General features: G+C 38.3%; 1 protein-coding gene across 4 annotated transcripts in view; it reads right to left on the reverse strand.

The window, feature by feature from the left end:
• The window catches only part of PPP2R2C (protein phosphatase 2 regulatory subunit Bgamma), an 82,856-nt gene that overhangs the window by 41,135 nt on the left and 14,081 nt on the right, over window positions 1-27,640 (reverse strand). Inside the window, exons 2-3 of one of the 4 annotated variants that reach the window (XM_072406466.1) lie at window positions 10,195-10,320; window positions 1,396-1,425 (exon numbers count right to left, since the gene is read on the reverse strand). The exons of 1 other annotated variant lie outside the window; for it this stretch is intronic. In XM_072406466.1, coding sequence (XP_072262567.1) covers window positions 1,396-1,425; window positions 10,195-10,204 — 40 coding nt within the window. In that variant the 5' untranslated portion in view covers window positions 10,205-10,320. The remainder of the gene's footprint in view (window positions 1-1,395; window positions 1,426-10,194; window positions 10,321-27,640) is intronic. 2 more of the 4 variants (XM_072406463.1, XM_072406467.1) reach the window with 2 other exon arrangements.

Genomic DNA, 27,640 nt, shown 5'->3' on the forward strand with positions numbered 1-27,640 from the left:
TTCAGTATATAAACTTATAAACTTCTATTTTGGGAAACTTTTCCCTACTTAGTAAGTAGTAACAAAAAGAAAATCAGGGAAGTTCTCTTAGGCAAGTTTCCCCACTAAAAAAGACCCAAAAACCCACTTTAAGTTCTATTAATGATTACCAAGAAAGATAGTGAAGGTGAATCTACCCAACACTAACAGTAGCCAAGTTTAGATTTATATACATTTTAACTTTAAGGAGAGTTTAAAAAGGGCTTCAACTAAACCCAGGCAGTGATGAAACAATTTATTTCCCTGGCCTCCACCAAGCTATTGAAAAATATAGTGCTTATGTTTTGAAGATGCACTTACACAAAGCAATACCTAAAATCTGGTCTTCCTTGGTTGTATCCTTCCTTCCCTGGTTGTAACAACCGATCATATACTATGGTGGCAACATCCACTTGTGGTTCTGATCCTGCATTGTATATGATGATGTTGGGGAGCCAACCCATACTAAAGCACTGGAGAGAAGCAGATTTAACCACCAGCTAAGTACTACTCTGTGCTATCCAATCCCCTATATATTTCATGAGCTAAGAGGAAGGAAAAGGGGATAGTTACATTTTACCGTATGTATGCAAAAGACATGAACAAATAATACAATGCTTTCACCAGACCTATTGCAACCAACATGTTGTATTGCGTTGGGAAAGTAGGAAATTCTGCAAGCTCTCTTTTTTTCACTGCATTGGCTTTTCAGGTCAGTTAAATAAGATTTTTCCAAAGGCAGCACAGTGCATGTAAAAATCGAAGGGGAACATGCATGCCATAAAAAAATTTTTGTTTGCTAAGGACCACATACTGTTCTTTGAAATTAAACTAATACCATCAATACTAGAGATGCCAGCAGTTTATTTTTCTGTTCTTTTCATGTCTTCATTTTATTCTACATATTACAGTCATCAGTAAATTCTGCAACTTGTAACAAATTTAATAAAAAAAAAATAAAAAAGCAACAATAAACAAGTCCTGGTAAATATTTTTGTTTGGTTTTAAAGCTCCATAGGATAACTAAGAGCCTTGATCTTAGATATCTTATGAATGATCTTAGATGATCTTAGATATCTTATCTTATTTGAAACTAATGATCAATTTGGCTATCTGTAAGGGTTATTCTTCCCAATAACCAGCAATGTAAGAATCATTCTTCCCACTTACCACCACGCTAATGTACTGTGAGCTGTGGATATATTGACTATAGCAGGTTCTCCAAGACCTGAAATGTATTTCAGGGGTTCCAATGAAACGTTGAACAACCCAAGTGAGTTTCCCTACCAGAGCACTTTTCATACATAGCTATATTAAAAAAAAATCAACATAACATAAACAGAATAATCAATCAAAGAAGATAAAAAAAATACCTACCATTGCTTGTTGTTATGATGTCAAGGCAGCCTATTGCAACATGCAAAAAAGGTAAAAAGAATACTTAAAGTTTTTTTAACTTCAGCCAAGTAGATCAAACACCACATAAAAAAGGCCAACAACCAACAGTACTCCACTGACAACAGATCACTGTGTGCTATAGGATAGGGATCACAAACACAGACAAGCACAACAACAACAGATAAGATGGAACAAAATTGTCACAGTTAAGAATGTAAAAAATAATAGTATACAGAAAATGTATAAAGTTTATATTTCCCTTCCTATGTTCTATAGTAGGGAACAGCACCTAAACATGTTGCAGGGTTTGGTATCTTACGATTAGGAGGATCCATAGAAAAAGGACACTTATGGGGTCTCACTGACATCTGAAACCCTAAATAAAAGATTCATCTTAAGTTATCTGTAGATAAGTACTGAGTTATTGAAGAAAACATGCCACAATAATGTGAATGGGCCTTGAAGGACCTTGATTAAAGCGGAACTAAAGTTCCACTTTAAAATTTGTGATCAATCAGGGCTTCATTGAAGAAAGCGACAGACAATGTCTCTGCAATAAGCATTCTTACCTGCCTGATCTCTCCGTGGAATTGTTAAAATCAGCATGCGCAACTTGTTAGGTTTCCAGGATTCCCAGCAATCCCAGCTTTACCCAAAATTGCCAGGACTTTATTAACTCCTGAGCATCTGAGCACCTGAGCACCATCCTGACCTCAAGATGGCCAAAGATCTCTAGTAAGAAGAGAAGAAAGAAGAAGGAGGTGGCGTACTGCGATGAAAAGCGACAAAAGAGTATAGCCGGGTTTAGTTCTGCTTTAAGTGCACCATGTTCGTGGGAAAGCCGACTCCAAACAAAGCAAAAAGAAGCTGCAGGTCACTGGTGAAAACCCATCAGACTAACATTTTTTTGTAGGGCTGGAAGGACAACTATTAGTCCATGATTAATTGTGAAAGTTATAGTCGTAGGCACATGCCTTTGTATGCCTGGAAAAATAATTCCTGCTTACAGCTGGATAGTTCTGCACCTTAAGGCATATCCAAACATTAACAAGTGAAACTCTACTAGGACCTGTTAAATTGTAAAACTAATAGTGATGTAAAATAATGTAAAACTAAGAGCAAAAATGTAATTTAGTGTACCTAAACAGTTATGTGGTGGCCGCATTTTTTTTTTCCTTTTTTGTTTTCCTTTTTTGTTTTCCTTTTTTTTCATTGGCGAAACTAAACTTTTTGTCCTAAGGAAGCAGAACTCCAGAACACCTCTATATACTAGGATTGCTGAGAACATTGATTGAAAAATAAAAAAAAATGCAGCCACTAGATCTAAAATCTGGTAAACTGCAACAGAATATTTTTTTTCCTTGGGTTTAAGTAAACTTTACCAGATTGATTTTTGACAATTCATTGTGGGTAGCAGTTGGACTTTTCCCTTTACATTTACTTTGGTGCCAAACACGCTTGCACCATTTCATACCTCGTGCTTGCCACCCATACAGGTATAAATGAATGGATGATACTGAAGTGAAGGATAAAGTGCATTGGTAGATCTTATTTCAGAACTAAGGAGATAGATTTTGTCTAAGATGCTCTTTTTTCTTTTAAGGATGGTCATTGAACAAATATGGTGCTTCTCTCAAACTATCTATTCATCATTTAGGATACCACCAAGGAAAAATCCTTAACAATCTGCATAGGATATTTTAAATTGCTACCTTGGAAAAGAAGAATCATAAATTGGCAATAACCCAATCACTGGAACAAAAGAAGACCATGGTCTTCCAAAACCTCTACTGCTTAGCATGATAGATGAAATATCTAAGTTCATGATCTCTGGAAAAAACACATTTTTAGGACAGGAGACAGAAAGCCATTTACCTCTTATAAATTCCCATACAGATGAAAATGTTGGATTTTTGCTCAGGACAAGTATGACCATTCATATGATGTGTGCACAAAGCTTTAGAAACTGATCTAAAAGGCTTGCAAATCATGGTAGCAATATTTAGATATAAAGGGGAAGAAGTTTCTAAGAAACCTCCTATGCCCCAGCTAAATTGTAGTCTTGGCTCATAATATTGCCTATTACAGGGTAATAAAATATAGTATGTTATTTAATTTCATATATAGAATCAAATCTATTAAGGTATTCTCATTAATCTTAAATATGATGATATTACTGACATAACTCCACATCATCTTTAAATTTTTAGTAATATATAAAGCAGGTTTGACTAACCGGTATGATCACCGGTGATCATAATAAATGAAGTTTGATACAGATCCATAAAGTGGTAAAGTCCATATGTGCAGGTCCTAATTTCAAAACCACCAATGATGTACATGATATGCTCATTTCTGAGGATATGCAGCTCAGAGAGTCCCAACAACTCCCAACAACAATGCTGAAAACAGAAACAATGGCTCCTAGCATACCGTTAGCTAGTGATTTTACACTCCAATAATCAGCCAATAAACAGAGGTACATGTAACAGAATTATAGCACGACCTATTGATTTTACACCAAGACAACCCAAGGTCAATTTCTGTTGGATCACTGGGACTGAACCTACACCATGGCTGCTTCAAGCTCTGAATAATACAAAACTAAGATATTACTGTTGTTTGTATAAAATATCTGGTAATGGTAAAGCCTAAATGGAGGTGTATCATGTCCATAAACGTGACCCAGTTTTCTGTTTCACCATAGCCAAAAACTGGCCCGGGGAAGCATCATATACCCAAACAAGCCATTAAAGGAAACATCTTTTCTATATACAGGGTTCTAGTAGCTGAATGGCTTGGTTTATTTTTTCACACAATTTTATTTTTGTATGTGCTGCCAGTGCTTTTCTTTTAGATTTTTTTTATTTCTTTAATATTGGATTTAGCTAAGTGAAAAAGCAAATTTGTCAAAAATAATTTTTAAGGGGAGTAAAGGGAGCAAAAATGTGGATACACCAATTTCCGGGTGGGTTTTAATAGTCATTATCTTTAGCAGTGTTGTTTAATTTTTCTGCCTGTGATCTATGTGACTGTCTCCGAAACCATGTCCCAGGTTTCTATTAACTACTGTATCTTTACAGTTTATGACCATCTCTTGTATAATGTCTGTAGTATCCGACCATCTCTTGAGGCATGCTCTTACTCCCTAATCATCTCCTGTAGAATGTCTGTTTTTCTGACTCTTCTTGTAGCATGCCTGTAGTTTCCAACCATTTCTTGTAATGTGGCCATAGTCCCCAAACCATCCCTTGTAGCATGCATGTAGTTTCTGACCATTTCTTGTAGCATGGCCATAGTCCTTGACCATCTCTGGTGGAATGGCCATTAATCTAAATTATTTATTGTAGCATGCCTGTAGAATTTCACCATCAAATGTAGAATGCTTCTGGTCTTCTTATGGCTGCATTATACGATGGCTTTCTTTAGCTTCATTGATCCAATATTGTGAATGATTGGTGATGTCAGGGATTGGACTTAAGGAGTTCATGGGTGGGTCCTGAGGGGTGGTTCTCCACAGTGCCCTGTGCTCACCATACAATCATTTATCAAAAAGCCCTAACCAACCCTTTCTTTTACTGTGTATCCTGTCAGGCAGGTCCTTGTCCTACATAATTATTGGTGGATCTAAAAAATATTTTACATACTATAGCATATGGAGTGAGCTTAAAACTGACCCAAGGCAGAAAAGGTTCCCGACAAATAGATTACAGAGTACTGGAGCCAAAGTACCAGCTTGGGAAACAGGCAACAAGTATTATCAGAAGGAGAGGACAACCATGGACACCTAAATGCTCTAAGCTATGATTAATAAAGCTTAGAAATCCAATAAGAATTGCAGTTACAAAATACAGTTCCACTATTTTTGTTATTACGTGTTATAAATTTGCACCAGCAAAAAAGTAACTGAAATTAAACCTAGAGGGAGAAAAGTGTATAAAACCCATGTTTTTGTTTCTCATTGAAGTTGAGAATTGATGCACAGGTTGAATTTGCAAAGGAAAAGTTAACCCCAGAGTGGGAACTCATCCAAATTGACAACAATCCTGCAGTGTTCTGTAAAGCTGTTTACTGGAAATACAGACACTGAATGAATAAATAATAGTGTATAGAGCATAGTGTATCGACTATACCGAAGAAGAAAAATGTATCCCTGCAAATCTGCACTCTATAATGTAAAGTCTAGTTTTCCAAGTCTCTTCTCTGCATTCTCTGTTCTCTATCACAAGCAGTGATCAAAAGAATACAGCAACTGTTACATTCCCAGGACCTCTAAATTACATTCAGAAAACTAAAGTATATTAGAATAATTATATATTGTTAATATATTATTTTCCTAATACCCCCTACTACCAACATGCTAATGAAAGTATTAAAGTGGAACTAAATCTAATTAATAAAATATTGTGCATGTTCTTTATTGCAGAAGGAACATGCTATGACTCTTGTCTGCAATAAAACAAACTTACCTGACTGTAATATTTTGCTGAATGTACTCGGAGCTTCACATATGCATGATCCCACCATAGCTGGCTGCTGGGAATAAATGAACTCCTATGGGCATGTACAACATTTCAACATGGCTGGTCATGATGGTTCAAAATATGGAGGCAAAGAAGATGTTGGGAGGTGAATTTGTTTTATATGGGCTGGTAAGCTTGCTTTACTGCACATAGACTGTCCTTTCTAAAATAGAAACCCTGCATGCTTGCAGTTTTTTGCTTTTAAGTTTAATTACGCTTTACATAACAGTCGTGCTTTACAGGCACATAATGCTTGGTGTTGGCAAAGTCATGTACATGGCTTACAGAAAATGAGTGCATTGGTAACACCTGTGCAGTAGAGTCTCAACTTCTGAAAATACTGAAATCCACAGCCAAATTACAATTAATAGTTTCAGAACAGAAAAGGTTCCTGTCCAATTGTGGAAAATTGAAGAGAAGGCTGCAGTTCAGCTTTAAAGCAGATTTTATGACCCCTGAGGGTATGTCAGTGTCTGGGCTGGCACTATTGTGGCACACATCACTATGCCACTGGTATGTGTACGGGTAAGCGTTGCAAGAGGAACAAGACTGCAACCACCAGAACATCTGATTGCTTATACATTTACCATTTAACAAGTATGTATATTTTATATATTTTTTATGTTAATGAAGTGGTTGCCAACCTTTCGGACCTCACGAACCACTAAATCTATGGAATTCAGACTGCACATGCGTGGTGAGCTGTCTACTGGGGGGGCAGTAGCACAGGGCTGTGGATGCAACAAAAGTTACTGGCCCCTCAAAGATGTTTAGCAAGCAGGTCTGAGTCTGAGATGGGAGAATGGGCGGGTTTTGTCAGTACGGGGGACAGAGCTGCAGACCACCAAAATTTTCTAGCAGACCACCAGTGGACAGCAGGGGCCTCGGAATTTGAGGGGTAGCTGGAAATGGGCTTTAAAGATATCTTCTAGACAGTATACAACATTCAGTAAAAGAAATTAAGCTGGTCCTAGCACCGTTTTTTTTTTTTTTTTTTTTAATTTTCAGGCTTGCCAAATGTGTTAAGGGAAACAATCACTGGTAATTGTTACCCCTCACAGGGATTATCTTGCTTTTCTCATCAGAAATACAGAGCCATCTTTGTTCAGGCATTGTAAGGTACTGGCTAAGAGATGATACAGCAAATTCAGACTTGCTGTGGGAATAAATATCCCCATATGGCTCTCAGTGGCTACACTCGACCCCCTGCACTACTGGGATGTTTCTTAAAGAACTAGAGCTTGCACATCTTACAGCAGGTGTCATCGGCAGTACTAAATTGCTAATAGTCGCTCCCATTCATTGACTAAGGGCTGCCAAGGGTGAGAGACACAATATGTTCCCGGAATGCAAGAAAGCAGTAACCGCACCGCAACCTCACCAACAGTCTGAACCTATCTGTACCAGACTAATGATATCATCTCACACTAGCTAGTCACTGATAAGGGCTCAAAGACTGCTTTTAAGTACAGGTAGTCCCCAGGTTACATACGGGATAGGGACTGTAGGTTTGTTCTTAAGTTGAATTTGTATATAGGTCGGAACAGGTACATTATTTTAATAAATGCAATTAGGACAGATGTTTGTCCTAACATAATATTAACCTCAGGTGTGTTTAGCAAAAGATTTCTTCTGCAAGTCATGCAAACCACTCCCTCCCCCCCTTGGTCCTGCACTCTAGTGGGCAGGGAAGACCCATTTGTATCTAGGAGTCATCTGTGTGTCCTTAACTTGGTTACTCCTGTTGTCCTTAACTCGGGGACTACCTGTATAGTGTTTTTTATGATACTGTTGCCCTAATAAAAGGATTCACTCAGACTTGTAAAGTTACAGAAATGTTCAGCTAAACCTAAGATGCACCTTCACAAATACACATAACCTTAAAATACACATAAGCAATGAGTGTGCTTCGATACATGAAATAGTGTGGGGACAATCCTACTTGTGTAATAATAAGCAGCTTGGGATAAGACATACAGTGCTAGACAATTTTAGTCAAAACTTTGGTAGAATGGCATCATGTCAGGAAGATTTTTGGATAAGAAAGGAATTTCCAAAGAGTAATCTTTCCTTACTCAACCCTCAACCAAAAAAATAGTTTTGTAGAATTTGAATCCATTTTGCTTAAGTTATTTTGTATTTGTATTATTCCAACGCAATAATCAATCCATCATACATGACATACAAGCATCTCCTGTACCTAAGGTTTTCATATTAGCATGCCGTGTGTTGATACTGTCTTCACTATGGGCTGTGGGAATGGCAGTTCTTGGGCAGCTCCAAGCAGCCCCAACCACCAGGCTCATTTATGATGATAAGAGTGTTTGTGTTGTTTGGATGGGAGGTTTATAGACATCAGTAGACCACCGCCATTTATTTTTTCATGGACAGCCAAGGGCAGGACTATGCAAGGAGTGTCTCAACTGTGGCGATCCCAACGTATAGTCACCAATGCAAGGTAGCTTTAACTGCACTACAAACTTACCACCCATGTAAATTAGCCTAAAAACACAATTGTGTAATCGAAAAAAACAACATTATAGTCCTCTTAGAGGGCTGAGAAAATATGACGACATATGATTAAACAGTTAGGGGAAAACATATTATAAAACATAAAAGCTCTGGGTAGTTTTGTTACTATCTCACTGCCCTACCTTAATCTCTATGAACGTGTTAAATAAAGCCAGTTAGTACAGTTATATTTGCATTGGGAAATGAAGGGCTCATTAACACTTGTGCAGACTGGTGTGTTATGGTGTGTGTTGCATTACAAGAGTCTGCACATTTGAATGGGCTTGCAATGGACAAAACATCGGACATGGACTAATATTTACAACACAGTGCACCATAACACACGGTAGTTTGGTATTGTGAGCAGAAATGAATGCCACTGCATTGCAATAATACACAATACTGCATGTCATGGTAAATTGTGTACTTTACCATTCTGCAAAATAAGAATGAACTTTAAATAAATTTTTATTAACATGCAAATACCTTATCTTGCAGTCTTGAGGACAGAGCAGTGGCAGACAATCAGTTTAATTCTGCGCTTCTCATTGACAACCCACACACTTCTTTGACAGCAGTGCGTTATATTATTTCTAATTTTACTGGCATTCAATCAAACATGTCACATAAAACCAATGAAAGAATAGTCACACTTCTCTATTTTTGAGCTCACTCGTCAGTATGGAAAGTGCAGTTATTTTTCCATCAGAAAGCCGCTATACTTACCTGAGCTGAAGGTGTAGATTCTGCGCGCGGCTCATGCATAAACTTTTTAGTCAATGAACTTGGTGTACTGGAAGTATTCCTGTTCTCATTATTGTATTAGGCATACATTTGGCACTAATGGCTTCAATAGGCCTGTAGTGAGTGGTAATGGAGGGGTTGAAAAAAAAACGCAGGTAGCTTATTAACTAAGTGAAAACCTGTTATATTATTTTATGCTTTCTGCAATATACTAGTACCATTTACCTCTCTATCTTCTTATCCATCAACTCTGCCAATATGAAGGACTATGAGCCACTCCTGCAAAATAGTGACAACATTTAATATGGCCAAGGGAACATCTACTATCCAACACCTGCATCTTTGCCATGGTCATTGGACTATAATTGTACATTATGATTCTGCCTCCTTTCTTGCTCAACATGGTAACTTCCAAAAAAGTTACCTTACTCCAATATCTGCCACATCACAATGACAGCAGAAGTGGGTTCTGTAGAAAGGGGTCTTGGAAAATGAAGCACTGGGCCCTACATGTATCCACGTTTCTGGCACTAATCCACAGTCATTGCAATGCACAGCATCATGCTAAAAGGTAGCAGTCATGTGCCTACTAGGAAAATCCTTTTTAAAAAGGTAACATTATGCTCTCTATGCAAAAACATTTATCTATTTAGCTTTACAACTGCTTTAAAATTGTGCAATGTAAAGACGGCATTTAATCAGAGGTCATCTCTTCTTCTGGAGTGTGGTACTGGCAAAAATTTCCCAGGAAATTGTAGCTGTACATTGTAATCCAATGATGGTAAACTAGTCCTAAAAAGCTAAAACAAAGCCTAAGCTACCTCAAAAGTGAAAAAGAACTAAACACAGAAGTGATGTAATGCAACATGCAGTCACGACAGTAAATGTATGCATATATGACTATACCAGACAGTAACACTTGGGTTCCTATATAGAATACAGCAATAGATGGATGAATACAGGATGGACTCCCCTCTGCGAGGTGTACAACGCAACTCACCACAGCTCATATTTCAGCTCTTGGGAAGTGCAATGGGAAGCTGGGAGCCGGTCTCTCAGGAAAGTCCACAATGTAGGCAGAACATGTCTCAGTCTGGAAGTCTCAGAGGCCTCTCTCTGTTCTCTCCTAAATGAGAAAGATGGAAAGGTCTTACCATCTTTTTCTGAAATAGGAGGTCATGCAACTATAGTTCTATCAATATAAATGATTGACATTGGTTAACCCGTGGCTGTCCAGCAGATGTGGAACTACAGAATCCTGCACTCCCCTTCAAGGAAAGCTGGAACCTGCAGCCCCACAACAGTTGGAGCGGATATCCTCAAGAGCATTTGCAATATTTGCAGCAAGCAATATGCTACAAATGAACAGGGTAGGGGAAATAGGAACACACTTGTTTTTGTATAATGTATTTTAGAAATACAGCCTATAAGTGTACGCAAATGTCTCAGACAGCTTTATAGAGTCTTGTGTGTAGCGACCTCCAATAATTCCAAAAAGTCAGAACTTAGCTGTTCCTCAAAGGGGCTCATAATCTAATGTCCCTTCCATAGTCATATGTCATTAACACATGCAGTTGGGTTAATTGACTTTCTCCCAAATATGACCTTGAATTGTGTTAATGACATATGACTATGATGGGAACATTAGATTATGAGCCCCTGGACTTTGTAAAGTGCTGCGTAATATGTCGATGCTATATTATTACTGGATAATAATAATGATAATTCTCTGAAGTATATTATATAATAATTGTGGTATACCTAACCTAGCACTGCACATAGATCCCTGCACCTACATTCCCAGTTTAATTCACCTCTCATCATCATTACAAAAAAGTCTCCTTCTCTAGGTTTTAAGTATTGTCATAATCTGAAGCCTGGAACAACCCAGACTAAGATTCTTCTTGTTGAAAAAAATTAAGACTTCATTATTAGAAGAAAGCAGAGACCGTTAACAAGGTGTCATGACTATATTTTCTTAAATGAAAGCTGGTGGATAGGCTAACACACTAACATATCAAGATTATCTGTACATTTACATAACCTATTTTAACCATTGGCAGCTCTGCCAAGCTTACTATAAACTGATCATTTTTATTCTTAGCAATATGTCTCCCTTGCTCTTTGGATTTCCAAACATTGCAACATTCTTTAAAATTGATTCAGTATCATCATACTATGAAGAAATTTGATGACTGGCTCAGCATCGGGCTGACTTCCACAGAATAAAAACCATCTTGATACAGACCTCGAGTCATCGAAATTTAACAATACTGTGCCTATCCATTGTTTGTGAAGTAGTGGTTCCAGGAACATAATAAAGGCTGCAAAAGACTTGTACAGGCCAGACATTAAAGGGACATTGCTATAGTAAAGAAGTACCCATTTATATTTAGTGTGGTCTTCCTACAAAAAGTCTCCCATTGCATAATATTTCCAACTTCGGCTTATTTAACAATGGTTTTGGTCTTCCATTTATCTTTATCCATTGTCTTGATCTATCACTAGAACCCCAATGCGTCCCAATAACTTGCAAATTACATAAAGCTTGGTAATCTCAAAGTGACCTGTTGGTTTATTAAAATACTTATTGCCATCACAAGAAGATTTGCTATGGCTCCTAACACAGAGATGGGATAAGATACTAGGAGTTGGGACTTATCACAAAAGGAGAGCTGGGCAGGACCGTAGAAAGGTAACAATCCAGCAGCAGGGCTAGTATCTGTGTTTTTAGGAGGAGCTTTGCCAGAGCCCTACAAGATGATCTCCAGAATGCTACCTACTGTATGTTCCTGTTTCTGACCAAACTATCAGAAATAGACTCCATGATTATGATGGCATGTAGTTCCAATGTCATGTATTAGGCCCCGGGCTTACAGCTCAACACTGTGCAGCTAAATTGGCATTTGCCAGAAAACACCAGATTTGGCAGCTTTGCCTGATGTGAGAGTCTGGAGACACTGTGGTGAATTCTTTGCTGCCTGAAACATCATCCTTCATGACTGGTTTGGCAGTGGGTCAGTGATGATCTGCGTGAGGAGATCTTTCAGGGGAGCAAAGACCTCTACATGCTAAGTAAAGGTACCCTGAATGCTTTTAGTTTGAGGAATGAAATCCTCGGACCCATTGGTCAAACCTTACGTTGGTGAAGTTGAGCCTGAGTTCCTTCTGGTGCTGTACAATACCCAGCTTCATGTGGCCAGAGTGTATAGGCAGTTCCTAGATGATAAAAGAATTGATGCCAATGACCAGAATCCAACATAGACCCTCTGGAATATAATGTATTGATGCATTTGACTCCACCAAATCGGGGCATAGACTGTCTAGGACCTCACTGATCAATATCTGGGAAGAGATCCCCCCATTTGTCATCTCATCGAAAGGATACCCAGACATTGTCAGGAGTGCATACAGACACGTAGGGGGCCATACACACTACTGACCCACATTATGAGTTAAATTTACACAAATTCCATCATTCTGTGATTTCAATTCTTTACTTTTTTAATTTTCAGTGTAATTTTGAATACATCTCCCAGTGTTTTTATGATTTTGGTTTCCATTGACCGTTCTTTATTAATACTTACAAAGTTAACTTCTTCATGACTACAAACTCTAATTTAAAAGATCTAAAAAGTCACCCAATTGAGAATTAACACTTAAGATTAGCACTGCAATAGTTACGTGAAAAGGTATATTCTTCTACAAAGGAAAAACATACAAGATAGCATGCAGTAGCATTTATTAATTGTCTACTTTCTGCAATCTAACTGCAAAATTTAATTTTAAAAAGCATGCTTTCAGGAGATAAACATTAAACCTATACAACATACTATGAAGATCCCAATTATGATTTGCAGAACTGCAATGAACATAGCAAATCTATAAACAGTAGATGACAATAATGTCCTATAACCATAGGAGATGGATGAAAGAATTAGCATTGGCTTAAAAGGTTTGTGGGTATTTGCTGCAGGTTGTCCAAAACCCACAAAAGCAAAAAGCTCCAAAAAACAAAAACAGTATATATTTCAATGGAATTACAATCTGTATTATATAAAAAAACTGATTCCCAGTTCTTTATTACCAATAAAGTTATCTTGTCTTTTTCAAAATGTCCTGCCTTTGTCTTAAAATAATGTCATCTGTACAATAAGTACAATTTGTCTTGGTAGTGCCATCATGCATGGTTAGGGCATATACTGTTCAAAGAGAAAACTGAACAGTCAGAAAACATTGTCTTCAGTCAGTTGATGGGTCATGAAGAATCTTCCTAGTTTGTTTACCTAACAATTAGAAGCTTATCCCTTGCTCATGATACATAGTTACATAGTTAGTTAAGTTAAAGAAAGACATCCATCCATCAAGTTTAACCACTTGGGAAAAAAACATATCCTAGATAAAAAACCCAAAAGACATAACCGATCCAAAGGAAGGGAAAAAACCCTGGTTCAATTTGCTCCAACAAGGGAAAAAAATGATTTCCTGATCCTGTGAGACAATCGAATATACACTGGATTAACAGTCTCTGGAACAGAACATTCTATCCACCGCAAGCATCTGCTTTTACAGAGTCGGGGTCCAAACCAAGTCAGTTTAACTATTTCAGGTAATATTTTTTTTGTACCAGGAGCCTTTTACTAGAAGTAATAATGGTGTGGCAAATCCAGTAAAGAAGAATGGGAAGTTTGACTTTTGTTTTAGGGCACCTATCTGGAATCATCTTCTCCCATAGGGCCTGATTTTTTGAAGCTCTCCAAGACTGGATTATAGATGCCAAGGGAAAAGACTGGGTGATTCAGAAAACCTAGAGTGGATTTCCTAAAATCATTGGCTATTATTAAGTTTCAAATACTGAACCAGATCCATTCCAGGTGTGCTGAATCACCCAGTTTCACCCATGATAGCTTATCTCCTGTAGTCTTGGAGGACCGAATAAAGCCCATGGTGTCATATTTGTAGGGAACTACACAATGCAGTATAATAAGGTTTCCGAAAAAGAAGTCCATGTTTAGCCTCTCAAACGTTGCTCTAGTCATTCTTTGAATGAACTCTTACTATCAAATAATTTGGCAACTAATGTAAACCTGTCAAAAAATGTCAGCCAGTCTCTCTCTGGCGGCTTACTAAGAAACTTGTGATTCACAACAGGACCTAATAGTCATCCAAAAATCGCAAGTTTCAGGATAGTTTTGTATTTCAAAAAAGCAGCATGCATCTCCAGGGCTCTCAAAAGACTCAGTGGCTGAGGAATTCATCCACTATTTTAATATAAGGAGCTTTAGAAAATGGAAACAAAGCTCGCCGGGTGGCACACAAACTGCACAGTTCCTTCTCATTCTTTCCTCCAACTGGAGGATTTTTAATCTCCGTCGTTTTCCGGCTTTGATGTGGCAGTAGGAGCTCAAAAATTCAATAAGATGACAACATGACGTTGTCATGGACACAACAGATTAGACTTGACTAGGATTTTTAATCTCCGTCGTTTTCCGGCTTTGATGTGGCAGTAGGAGCTCAAAAATTCAATAAGATGACAACATGACGTTGTCATGGACACAACAGATTAGACTTGACTTGCCACTCCTAAATAGGCCGTTAATTGTTGCAGAAGATGCGTCCTATTCATGGAATCCAATGTCAGGAGAATTCAGTCAACTTCAGACATCAATACTGTGGTATGTATGGGACCACGTACATAGAGCACTATAACACAAATCTACATGGGGTATGCATCCAACGAGCTACCACAAAAGTGGCTATGTTAGAGTAGAAAAATAGTAACAGCCACTGCTGAATTCCCAACGACACAAGCCTAGGGGTCATCATTCGACCCTTGATTCACTACCTTCGTGTCTTACCTTTGTGTCACTGAGCAGGAAACCACCATGCTGGTCATTATGCCATTAGGCTCCAAAAATTATTTTCCCCCATAAGTCTTATCCTTACCTGTCCCCACTTTGCAAAGATTTTTTACTGTGCGGATTGTTGGGGGCAACTGTCCGGTCCAACGTTTGGGTTTACAGCAATCCTCATTTAATCTCTCCAAAGACTTAGAGAAAAATGTGTCATCACCAAAACCTAACCCAAAACAAAAGCAAAAATTTTGTTTTTAGATTTTGAATAAGGATTGGAGTATATTGGCAGTGACTATCCACCACCATTAGGGCTAGCCGTCCACCCCCAAGGTCGCATTTAGAAATCAAAGTGTCAGCAATGGCTTCTTGGAGGCTTCTGTTCCTATTGCCTCATATGACTGTGAGCATTTAACACAGTAATTCTCAACAGGGTTCTTCCTGAGCAATGTACGACTCTCAGGTCCGTTTAAGTGACACCAATGATTTTTATGGATATCTATAGGGGTGACATTCTTACCACTAGTCATTAATATAGGAGCCAATATTCCCACTGATCACCAGGCTAATATACTGTCAGCTGTGGGTATAGTAAATATAGCAGGGGATTCCTAAGACCTAAAAGTTATTACAAGGATTCCCCAATGTAAAATAGAGTAAGAAAGACTGATTTAGTAGTAGAAAATCCTTACTATTGCTGTCATTATAGGGCACATTTTTTAGCTTCCGGAACTTCGGTGTTGAACATTAGTGAACTCAATGCAATGTACCAATGTACATATTTCCTGAGATTTAGCTTAGACTAAACTCTCTTTACTAAACCCAAAAACAAAATGGTAATATATCACAGCATACTAGTTTTTAAATGTGGTGGCTACATTTTTTCAGCAAGCACAGAAAAAGCCTGTTGATCTTGTTGGAAGTCCAGTGGCAGTGTCTCAATAGATACAATGGACAAGTCACTGTTTCCACCCAGAGCCAAGAAATTATTTCTTCACAGGTTTACCAGGTGAAAATAGATTGGAAAAAGTTTGAAAAAAAAGAAAACTAATCCAGTTACTACATATAAAAACCAGCAAGGTGAATGACGGGAAATTCTCCAGGCCCTGGAACAGATGTTCCTATTGGAAGATTTCCCCTTATCTTGATTTGAGGACAGTTACCCCTACTTTCTATTTAGGTAGCAATGATCACCAGTGTTAGTAGAGGCATGAATCTCACCAATGGGGGAAGTAATAAAAATGTTAAAAGTCCAACTATTCCCAAAATATCCAAAGCAAAAAAACAAAATTTTTGTTGCAGATATACCTCAATGGTCCAAAAAACCTTTTATGCATAATTTGTATTAAATTTATATTATATTTAGTGCTAGGTTGGCACTTAACAAAAAAGCTAATATTAGGAATACTTGCACACAGGGGCAGCTAAATTTTCTCTTACATATGGAGCCTCTGCCTCTTGCTAAACGACAGTCATTGACTTTAGTAAACTAATACTTGATTGGTTGTTAAGGTTCCCCGCACTCTGCCTAGCCCATTTAAATTGGTGACACTGTAAAAGATGAGATGACATAAATGGCCAGATAGTATTTTTGTCCTATACCTCATTCTGTATTTGAAAGCATTTGTCAGCATTTCCCGAACGTGCTGAATGGTCTCATTTTTTTTTTACATCAGCTATAAAAAAAAAATCAACAGAAAAAACAGCTTCAACAAATCATAGTACAATATGAGCACTGAAAATTTTCATACATGTCTGAGGCTGAAAGCGGTTTTATTTTTTCTAATCCTATTTCATACTTTACTAACCAGAAGTAACTGCGTTTGCTGAGGTTACCTGATGACAATAATACCTTTTTTAAAGTAAATCTGGAATGATCTCCAACTGATCCCTTTTCTTGACACAAAAAAGGGTCAGGGCTTACCCCTTCCCTTGCAAAAGTGAAATATCTGGCATTGGGTATCAATGAGCAAATGGCCTAATCCCCATCAACCAAGTGATAGTGATGGTGCCTCTTGATTAATTAGAATTGTCACATTTGATCATGTCAGTTCCATTGTCCAGCATGTCCTTTCCCAAACTTTTTACCCCTGAAGAACCCCTTAAAAAATGTTGAGGTGTTGGGGAGCCCCAGCTGTATTGAGTCAATGGGAAAACTCCTATTTGCATTGAGGCCCAGTGAGAAAAATGTCCCCATACAGTAGTAGCCAGAATGCCATATTTACAGCCTGGTCCCGCCGCATTGTCCCGCCCTCCAGCCTAAGGCGCTTAAGCAGATGCCAGGCATCACTGGAGGACGCCGCAGGCATCATTGGAGGATGGCGCAGGCACCACTGGAGGATGCCGCTGAAACGTGGGAACCAGGTAGGACTTTAAAACTCCCTGGCAATTCCACCCCGACTGTGGCTCGGGGTTACCGCTTTGGAATATTAACCCTGAGCCACACTTGGGAATACCGCCAGGGAAGTAAACACGAAACTTGTTTTAAAAGTGGAATTAAACTGTTGGTGGTGAAAGTGAGCTTTATCATAATCGACCAATGAATGTACAGCTTGCACATTATGACACACATTTAGCTTTTTATAAGCTCCTAGCAGTGATGACAGCCCCAGAAACCTGCCACTGTTGCATCTTCCAAAGTTACTATCTTCACATCCAACTGTTCCAGGTTACATTTCTTGGCCACTGGGCTGCCACTGATGAAGTGCAGAAATTACATTGTATATGGGATGTAGGTCTATTTACAATGGTTTCGTGAATAAAGCTGGGCTCTACACATGCCCCATGCAATGTGAGGAAACAAAAGACACCAGGTGCATAGGGGAGGTTTTTTAGCAAAAGAAACTTTGCATGTCTCTTCTACCAAGAGACAAGTCCACCTGATGACTTTTTGTTTTGAGTTTATTTCCACTTTGGCTGTGTATGGAGAATTAGGGGAACTAAGTGACCCTCTTCTTTCACTTATACTTCACTTAATACTGCTAAAATTCAAGCACATGGCAGAACTTATCAGTGCCAATTGTGCCTTCAAATCAATCCCACTGGAGCCCCAGGTAAGTTGTATATGGGGGTCTTGCCTTGCAAAGTCAAGAATAATTCCCCTCCGGAAGGGAGAAGTTTAATCTTGTGTTGAAGAGCTCCACAAGACTAAACTTTATTCCACCTGTTACCTTAAAGTAAATCTTAAAGTCAAGTCTTTCCTTTAGGTTTTGAATTAAACAAAGCATAAGTAAAATTACTTTTTCCTTTTAGTCTGCTACCAATTAGGGAAATTTTCCAGCTACACAACAGACTTTTATAAAGACGGCAATCATCTTCAGCTATTGGCTCATGTAGCCACTGCACGAGCTCTAAACTACCCAGTACATGTGCCATACAGTTTAGAGCATAGGGTAAAAATCCACCAGGGGCCAGTATGTTAGTTTTATGACAAAAGAGACATTGCATGACTCTTTTGTTAGTTAGTTAGTACTACCTACTGGTATTTTGTTGTTTGTTTAGTTTAGGTATGCATTAAGTGAATTAGTTTATAGCTGAAAATTATGGACAAATATGGAAGAGTGCAAGTTACCATTACTGGTAAAATTTGAAACTTTTTTGTACCTTGGCTTTTTATGCATCTGTATGCAATGTTTAGGAGTAAGAGTAACAATCCTCCCTAATATATATTAGTTTTTGCCACCCCAATTTTATAGCATTTAATAGGTCTTCTTCATTATTACATGCATCTGTATGCAACCAAAAAGGGGTTCCAATCTTCCCCACTTTATACAAAAGAAATTTTGACTAGACTTATAATTTAATGAGAAGCAAGGTAAGCAGATATAGAAACTTTTCTTTGAAAATGAACTTTGAGATAAGCAAATATTATTCAAATACATTGTTTAAATTTCTTCTGGATCTGTGTAGTAACCCAATGATAAACTTTGCCTGTTCAGGAGCTTTCTGTAACAAAAGACAGATATTGCTGCCCTCTGCCCATGCAGGGTAACCGGTCTTGATCCGTCCTTCTATAGTTTTCTGTAAGCAATGTGTAGTAGGTTCCTCCCGCAACTTTGTTCTCTGCTCTAAATAACCCAATGATAATGTAATTGATAGTTTAACAAGGGTATAATTGAATTTTCTAATACAATTGGTCAATTTATATCCTTTGTTGCAATTATGGAATAAATTTAAATGAAAGTGTTAGTGCAACTTTAAGGCAAAGTCAGAAATGAATGGATGGCATTTAAAAAGCATCTGCAAGGTGTCTTTTATGATGCATTTATGCTGTGTTTGAGCTTGGCACTAGAAAATTCCTTGCGAATTATAAAGTATTGTTCTTATCAGGTCATCCTAGTACTGTAGAAGCAAATGTTCTTCAATGCACTGATTATGTGTGCTCAGAGCCATGTTAACAGGCCACTTTTACAGCAATACAAGATTAAAACATTGTACTACAATAAAAAAAAAAACACATTGCTACACAATGGATGCGCTGATCCATTCAGATTTCAATCACTGCGTCTTAATACCTCAGATTGCTTTTTAAAAGTTTAAAAAGAACTAAAAATGCTCAATGACCATCATTTATAATTCATTGCACAGAAGGAAGTAATATATTATTATATCCATGAAATTAAAAAAGGAACATGACTGGTTAAGTTAATGAAAAAAGAAACAGCCAAGTAGCCCTAAAGGTTTGAGCAGCCAATAGGAGCTATCAATTAGAACCAAATACAGGTACACCAGTTCTATAGGGCAAATGGCAGAGTTGTCAGGTTGCTTGTCTCGGCCTAGCAGCTGCGATAATACTAGACATCAATGATGGAATGATCACATTTAAGCAGACAATGTCAATGCTGGGTTTGTCAGATGTCTTTTTTTTTTTAAATGGCAGGCTTTTTCTTTTCTTTTTCGGCCAAGTGCCAAGGCTGTGCTGTGTGACAACCGTTCATTTACAGTGGGTATAAAAGTTGCTAGATTTGCTAATAGCGAATTAATTGCATTGAATTGTCTGTCAAACTGTAGCTCACTGCTGTCAGCTAATGGAATGTCACACAGCATAAATAGTCTCAGAATGCTACAGAAATCCAGATTGTTTTTTGTTCCGGCAACAAAGGAAACGCATGGAGCATCTCGCGGCCTCTTCATGTCTCGTACAATGAAGACGAATAATTGAATCCTCCACAATGGGAATTTTCAAATATAGCAAAAAAGCTACAGTGATGCCGACAAATGGATTTTTGAGTGCGCTCTGACACCTTCTAAAAATATCTCTGAAAAGATGAATTCACAGACTGACGGCTATTCTTATCCTTTATACAGTTTTAGGGAAGCTAATAGATTGCCAAGACGCTCAGAAGAAAGGCTGTTTATAGAAAAACGAGTTGTTTTTGGGACAAAGCATTGGAATATTATAGTTAAAAAAACTAAAATATAATAATTTACAGGTTATCAGTACTGCAATCAGCAGCGGATGGTTTTGTTTTCTTTTTGCACTCTAAGAACCTTTTTAGGACAAGTGTAAAAAAATACCTATTGTGAATCAAGTATCCTTATAATATCCTGTAAACTGAACTGAACTCTGACAATGTTATCAGCTTGCTCTGCTCTAATGATTACAAAGCAACACTCCTTTAAATAATGGATATGAGGGGAGAAGAAAGAATTCTATAGTCCTGTACTAGGGAGACAATGCTGCTGCTCCAAAAATACAATACAATGTGCTACTTGCAGATTTACCACTAAAAAAAGGATGAAAAGACACAATTTTACATTTTCAAATTTTGATTTGATTTAAATTCAACATATCCATCTGCTGCGTCTTCTTCACTGTACAATCACAGGTTGCAGGTGGTGACCTAATTGGGTCTCTTCTGGTTCAAATGGCTTTTAAATGGCAAGACACCCCAGTTCTGCTTGTGCAGACAGCATGGAAGCTGGTGACTCATTAGGATTCATAGGCAATGCCAAAAAGGCAATGCAGTTTATTCCAAACTGGCAGGTTGCAAAGGATGTTTTTGGGGTAATTCTTGCAAGTGAAAAAAACTTTGGGTCAGCTTTCTGACACTCTAAAGGGAGCTCTTTTCTGGACAAACGTACAATGAAATCTATCTCAGGGGTATAAGAAGGAAAGGTTGTATAACTACGGCTGTACTAACTTTTACAAAGAGAAGGGGTTACGGGACCATGAATAATAGGAAATAGTAAATGGGTTGCTGTGGAAGAGCAGTCATGCTTAAGTGCAGCAAAAGTCACCACATTCAGTAGACAAACGTCTTTAAGCAGATAAACCAGACTCTATACATGCCTGCCAATTGTGTACAGGTAGTCCCTGAGTTAAGGACATTCGACATATGGAAGACTCCTAGATAGAAACGGACGTGTGCAGGACAGAGTCTTGATGGGGGGTGGGGGCGGTTCGCATGACCTGCTGAAGAAGTCTTTTGCTGTTCTGCAAACTTTTTAATGACCAAGACAAACTCTGCAGTTGTTTCTTTTTGCATATCGAACACAGCTTGCTCCAAAAGTTAATGAATGTCTAGGCTCTATAAAGTTTTGGGGTTTTTTTTTTGCTCTGATTGTGATTAACTCACAGTGAGGATTTTATACAGTAACTGACACCACGCTGCCTAAAATTATGTTGGGACAAACATCTGTCCTAATTGCATTTATTATTATAATGTACCTGTTCCGACTTACATACAAACTCAACTTAGGAACAAATGAATGAGTTTAGTTTTATTGGGCATCAAGGAAAAGATACAGAAATTCATGGTGCAGTTCCTGGCAGAGTAATTTGTTTTCATCCTGATTGAGCAACATGTGTGCATTCAGTAAAGAAAGAACTCAGGACCTATATTCTTGTTTCAGGTCATTGACTTATTCAATATCGGGGCATAAATGAACATAAACATCCCAGGAGTTTACAAATTGTCAATAAAAGCTTTTCCTAGAATGACAGGTTCTCGTTACAAACAATAAGGTTCAGTATTAAGACTTCTCTAGCAGAAGCAGGTATTCAAAACCTTTTTCAGCGGAAGAGACAAGCATCTTCCAGGCTACTAAAAAAAAAAAAAACTTCATGTAAACTAAGCATACAGCATGTTGCCAAATTTTGAGAACAAGTATCATTATCTTCAGCATTATGCAGTCACTTTAGACCCCATTTTATTTAAAAAAAATGATTCCCTAGTGCACAAAAATAGGTTCTGCCCATTACATCTGAATTCTCTGCAGATGAAATCTACCATGGCCCAGCATAGGGCTGCTATTAAATGTGAGTTCAATAACGGTAGTAGGATAGCACATCAGTCACGGCTCTGGCTCCCGACCCTGATAAATCTGCTGTAATTTCCTATGAAGAAATACTTTCTTTGTTATTAATGAGCTCCGCACGCTGGGAAAGTGAGCTCAATCCGAGCAAAGATTTCCCTCGCATTATGTTATTCCTACCTCTGATATATTCACAGCCCTATCCTGCCCTGCATTGGAAATTGTATGCTTCTGGGAAGCAATGGCAGGGAGGGGATTAAAAAGGCAATTGTACACAAGAACCAGCTAATATACATGCAGTGTGAAACCCTATTCCTTTTTTAGGCCTAAGTACTTGAAATTGCATGCATAAGGCTATGTCTTAGATTGCATGCTCTTTCAGGCATTGTTTGTATCCGTCTGTCATTTGCAATCCCTATTTAATGTACAGTGCCATGTAATATGTTGGCTAAATATAAATACAGTTTAATATTAATAATATTAATAAAAATAATATTAGCATATCACATGTGCAATATTCCTACTGGTGACAAACCACCATCTTTATGATCACTAAGCGAGCTCCTGCCAGTCTCTTTGAAATTGCTTCCATATAAATTGCTTCTTAGCTCCCCAAGTACCAAGTGAGATATAGTAGATTTTGGAGTCAGTAAAAAAAAAGCAGTTCCACAGTTGAAGTAGAAGACTCTCCTGCTTCGAATTAGTTCTGTTGGTAAAACATGTTTGTAACTAATATATATCTTGCCTGCAGTAGGTAAAAGTTAACCCTGAACCCCACTTCTTTGGAGGCAAAGGCAATGTCACCATGCCATCACCTTCACTCTGCATTAGTAGAATGCATATTCATGGGATCCTGAGCACTCAGAAGTCAGTGGTAAAGTAAAGTGAGCTCCCGGTCATCTGAATGAGCAACAGAACTCATCATCATCCCCCCTTCAAATTCCATATCTCCCCCTGACATATTTCTAACTGTTAATAACGCTGTTATTCGTCCCTCCCCTCAGGCACGTTGTCTTGGCGTCACCTTTGATTCCTGCCTCTCATTTACCCCCCATATTCAGAACATTTCCAGGTCCTGCCACTTTCACCTATGCAACAACTCCAAAATCCACCCCTACCTGTCCCCTGAGACCACCAAACTCCTTGTACATGCTCTTATCATCTCTCGCCTGGACTACTGAACCCTCCTCCTCTCTGGTATTCCATTATCCCAACCTTCTCCTCCACAATCTATTATGAATGCTGCACCCAGACTCATCCATCCTTCCCTCCGCTCCTCTTCCCCTGCATCTCTTTGTAGTTCTCTTCATTGGCTTCCATTTCACCTTATAAGCAAATTCAAGCTCCTGTGCTTTGCCTTCAAATCCCTCCACATTTCTTGTCCCACTTACCTTTCTGACCTGATAGGAAAATACTCCCCCAGTCACTCTCTTCACTCCTCCAATGACCTACTAATGACTTCCTCACTCATATCCTCAACACACACATGGATACAAGACTTCTCTAGAGCTTCCCCGACTCTCTGGAATGGTCTTCCTCGTCCTATTGGCTTGCTCCTACTTTCTGCTCATTTAAAAAAGCACTCAAAACCCATTTTTTTTAAACTTGCCTACCCATCTTCTTCTGTCTTTTGAAACCATCACTACATATCTCCCATCCTTTTGTGTTAATTCCCCCACCTACTAGATTGAAAGCTCTTCGGGGCAGGGTCCTCGCCTCCTCCTGTATCACTGTCTGTATTCGTCTGTCGTTTGCAACCCCTATTTAATGTACAGTGCTGCGTAATGTGTTGGCGCTATATAAATCCTGTTTATTATTAATAGTAATAATAATAATAATAATCTCCAGGATTTTTTTTTAGTTATGGCTATGTTTTAGTTTCTGGAAGGAACCTAAAAGCCTCTATTGCATAATTTTCCCAGCAGAACTGTTAAGCTCTAGGTACAACCTCAATTGTTACATTAAAACTTTTGTAAATGCCCAACATATTCATTTAAATTTGCTCTAATGTGGTTACAAGTCTTCTAGACCTGAAAAGCAGAAAGGTGTTCATTAGGTGTCCACATCACTGCATAGATGACTTTGGCACTTTCTATTAGCTGTCCAGTGGTCCTCCTCCTCTTTTTAAGGATCTCCTCTCATGAAGAAGATGCAACCAGTGTTCTGCAGTGCTGGATCCACCCTTTGCAACTCCTCAAAAAGCACCTAAAAATATTTACTTTTTTTACTAACCCAAAGATGGGCTTTATTGTCAACGACAACTGGAACAATGCACTAATTTTAATTGTCTTAGATTATAAGGATTGTGCAGTCTTACCTATAAAAGGTTGAACTTTGCCCTGGCTATATGTGTTTTGTCTAAGAGGTCGCCTTAGCTTGGAGAACTACCACCATGTCAAGTGTCTGACCTCAACAGACAAGCTCCTCAGAATGTGAACTATATTAGATAACCAGAGTTGAGAAGGAAAGGGGCAATCGTACATGGTTCTTTATAATGGAGTCCCACATTGTGGTAAATGGTGCTTTAGAAGTCATCAATTTGAATGGACAGACACCACCATGATGTCTCTAGACAAAATAACTAAAGCTAAACAAGTTGGAAAGGTTCTTTATAAGTAAGCCTGTACAGTTTTAATATATGTAGATGGATTAATTTCTTAAAAAAACCCAGACACAGCTGTTTCACAGCTATAAAGCAATGGATGGACATGCCAGTATTAATTGTTTTGTGATGTGGTAAATGGATTTAAATAAATAAAAAAAAACTAGCAAATTTTGCTTATTTTTTGAACTGCTGATTCAGAATAGTGTATTATACTTAAGTGTATATGTCATCATTTACCTAGTTTATGTACTGTTTGTAGTATTTATATATAAATGATGCTTTATTCAATAAGGATATAGAAACATAGGGGTGTCAGTATAAATTTATTACTTTGCCCGAGTCACAAAGATGTATAGCACTGTGCAGTTTTACAGATACAGAACATGTATAGGTCTTCAGTGGTCATAGTGTTATACTTTCCCCCTCCATTATTACTAGGTCGGACAACCTTACCCTCATATGCCTGTCTGCAAAAGTGTCAATGCCATGTCAATTTAGCCCTCTTTATTGGGAATGCATAGTGCTAACAAACTCCAAATTTAGAAGAGAACTAAATGTGGACATTTTGTAAATATTATTTTATAGTCCATATACAGTAATCCTATACTCGGAAATTACTTTCACAGGCATTAAGAAGTTCATTGGATCAGATTGGGGTAGCCTAATATATTTTAAAAGAAGACATATAGTAATATGACATAGCATGCAATAGAAAGCCTGTTCCCCAACTCCTCATTGCCCAATTACCCACAAATTCATTCTAGTTGTCTTTGTGCCAAAGTAATGTCATCCATGTGAAAATCACAATATTCCCTTTTTCACAATACATTTAGTGCTGAAAGCGGCCAGTATATACGGACAGGTGATATTCTGCTTATAGGAAGACCTACAAGTAAGAAAAGGGCCATTCTGTGCTTACAGTCATTTTACCTGTAATAGAAAATTAGAAGTTTATCTCCAGCTCTCTATACATCAAATAAGCTTTTTCCTCACAGGGAGTGGATCTGATTCTGATACACTTCTGAACAGCGTATTGAAAGCGTTTTTTTACCATTCAATGTGCTAAAATCAGGAGTCTGTTACTAGTAGTAAAAATAGTGTGACAAGTTTGGTCTTTAGATCCAATTGAACTAAAAAAAATTAAATTAAAAGAATTTCAACATTAGAAAAAAAATAAAATTTGTCTTTAAACCAGAGCTGTTCTTCATAGAATTTTCTCCTGATCACTGGATAGTAATGCTTTTGGAATTCCAATAACAGCCAGTATCATTAAACCTACTTCCACTGAGTCCATGGCCTTGATTTATTAAAGCTCTCCAAAGCTAGAGAATACACTTTTATCAGTGAAGCTGGGTGATCCAGCAAATCTGAATGGATAGGGTCCAGGACTGAAAACATTAGCTAACAAATAGCTAATGACTTTTAGGAAATCAATTCCAGGTTTGCTGGATATCCCCACTTCACTGATGAAAGTGTATTCGCTCCAGCCTTGGGGAGCTTTAATAAATCAGGGTCCAAGTGGTCATTGACATATCTGGGGGTGAATAATCAACGTCCCCCAGCAGGGTCCTTCTACTGACCCCACTGGGGGGCGCACCGGCCAGAACCGCAGACCACCGGTTGGGACTGCCGGTATAGGCTGCACACTGATGCCACTGTGGGTGGAGAGGCAAAGCAGACGGGGCAGAAACAATGGGTGCAGAAGGGGTGTGGGGATGAAGTGTTGGCTCACAAAGATGAATTATAACTGCAAATTATTCTGAATCTAATATGACCTAACATCATAAGCCCATTACAAGTCTTAATTTTGTCAGAGTCTGGATCCGATAATTATTGTTAATGTAAGCAAATAAAAGCAAGTGTACTGACAGTGTGCTTACTATGAGATTAATTCGATACTGTCGCCAGCGCCATGGCAAGCAGTTCTTATTATCTCATTGCAAAACATCCTGCTACTAAGTGATTAAAAAATTAGGTGCAGCTGAGGCAGCAAAGTAAATACTGACATAAGAGAAACACAGGGACAGCTATTGCTAAGAATCTTCTAAAACTTCCCCCTCTGTAGGTTCAATACATCATCAGGCCCAGCGGTTGTATCTCAGCCACAGTGCATTGATTTCAAGCAGAGGTAAATTGTGGACAATAAAGTAGAAGCATTGTGCAGCATTGCTAAGCAGGAAGCAGAGACCGCATGTGTAATGAGCCAAAATGGTTGCCTGGAGTACATAAATATTTACAAACTATATATAAAAGGTCTATTCTGCATTTACATGCATTACTGGAAAGTAAGTACATTTTATAATTCACTTTCTCAAATATATTTAACATAAAATAAATAGATTAGCCTGTCCCTTTAACACAGACAACATAAGAGGCTACTGCCTACTGTGACCCATACAGAAGCCTGTCTGTACTGCATGTTCTTCACTTAGAAACACATCTGCAAACACAGCAAGTCACCAAAACATAATCCTCTTTTAAAGTGCTTTCTTTCTTGCAGGATGAATCCGTTTATTTAATTTGCTGTAATAAGATACACAGGACAAAGGTTACTCCAAGTCAGACTCACAGATGAGGACATAATGCAGATTCATACTCTCTCTTCTTTCTCTCTCTCCCATTCTCTCCCCTTTCCTCTGCTCTCCCCTCCTTCTCACCCTTTACCCTTCAACCTCTTCCTCACTCATTCACTCTCTCTCCCAGCCTCTCTGCTTCCCCTTTCTCTCACCCTC

Source organism: Pyxicephalus adspersus, chromosome 3 (genome assembly GCF_032062135.1).
Source record: "Pyxicephalus adspersus chromosome 3, UCB_Pads_2.0, whole genome shotgun sequence".
NCBI classification, from domain to species: Eukaryota; Metazoa; Chordata; class Amphibia; order Anura; family Pyxicephalidae; genus Pyxicephalus; species Pyxicephalus adspersus.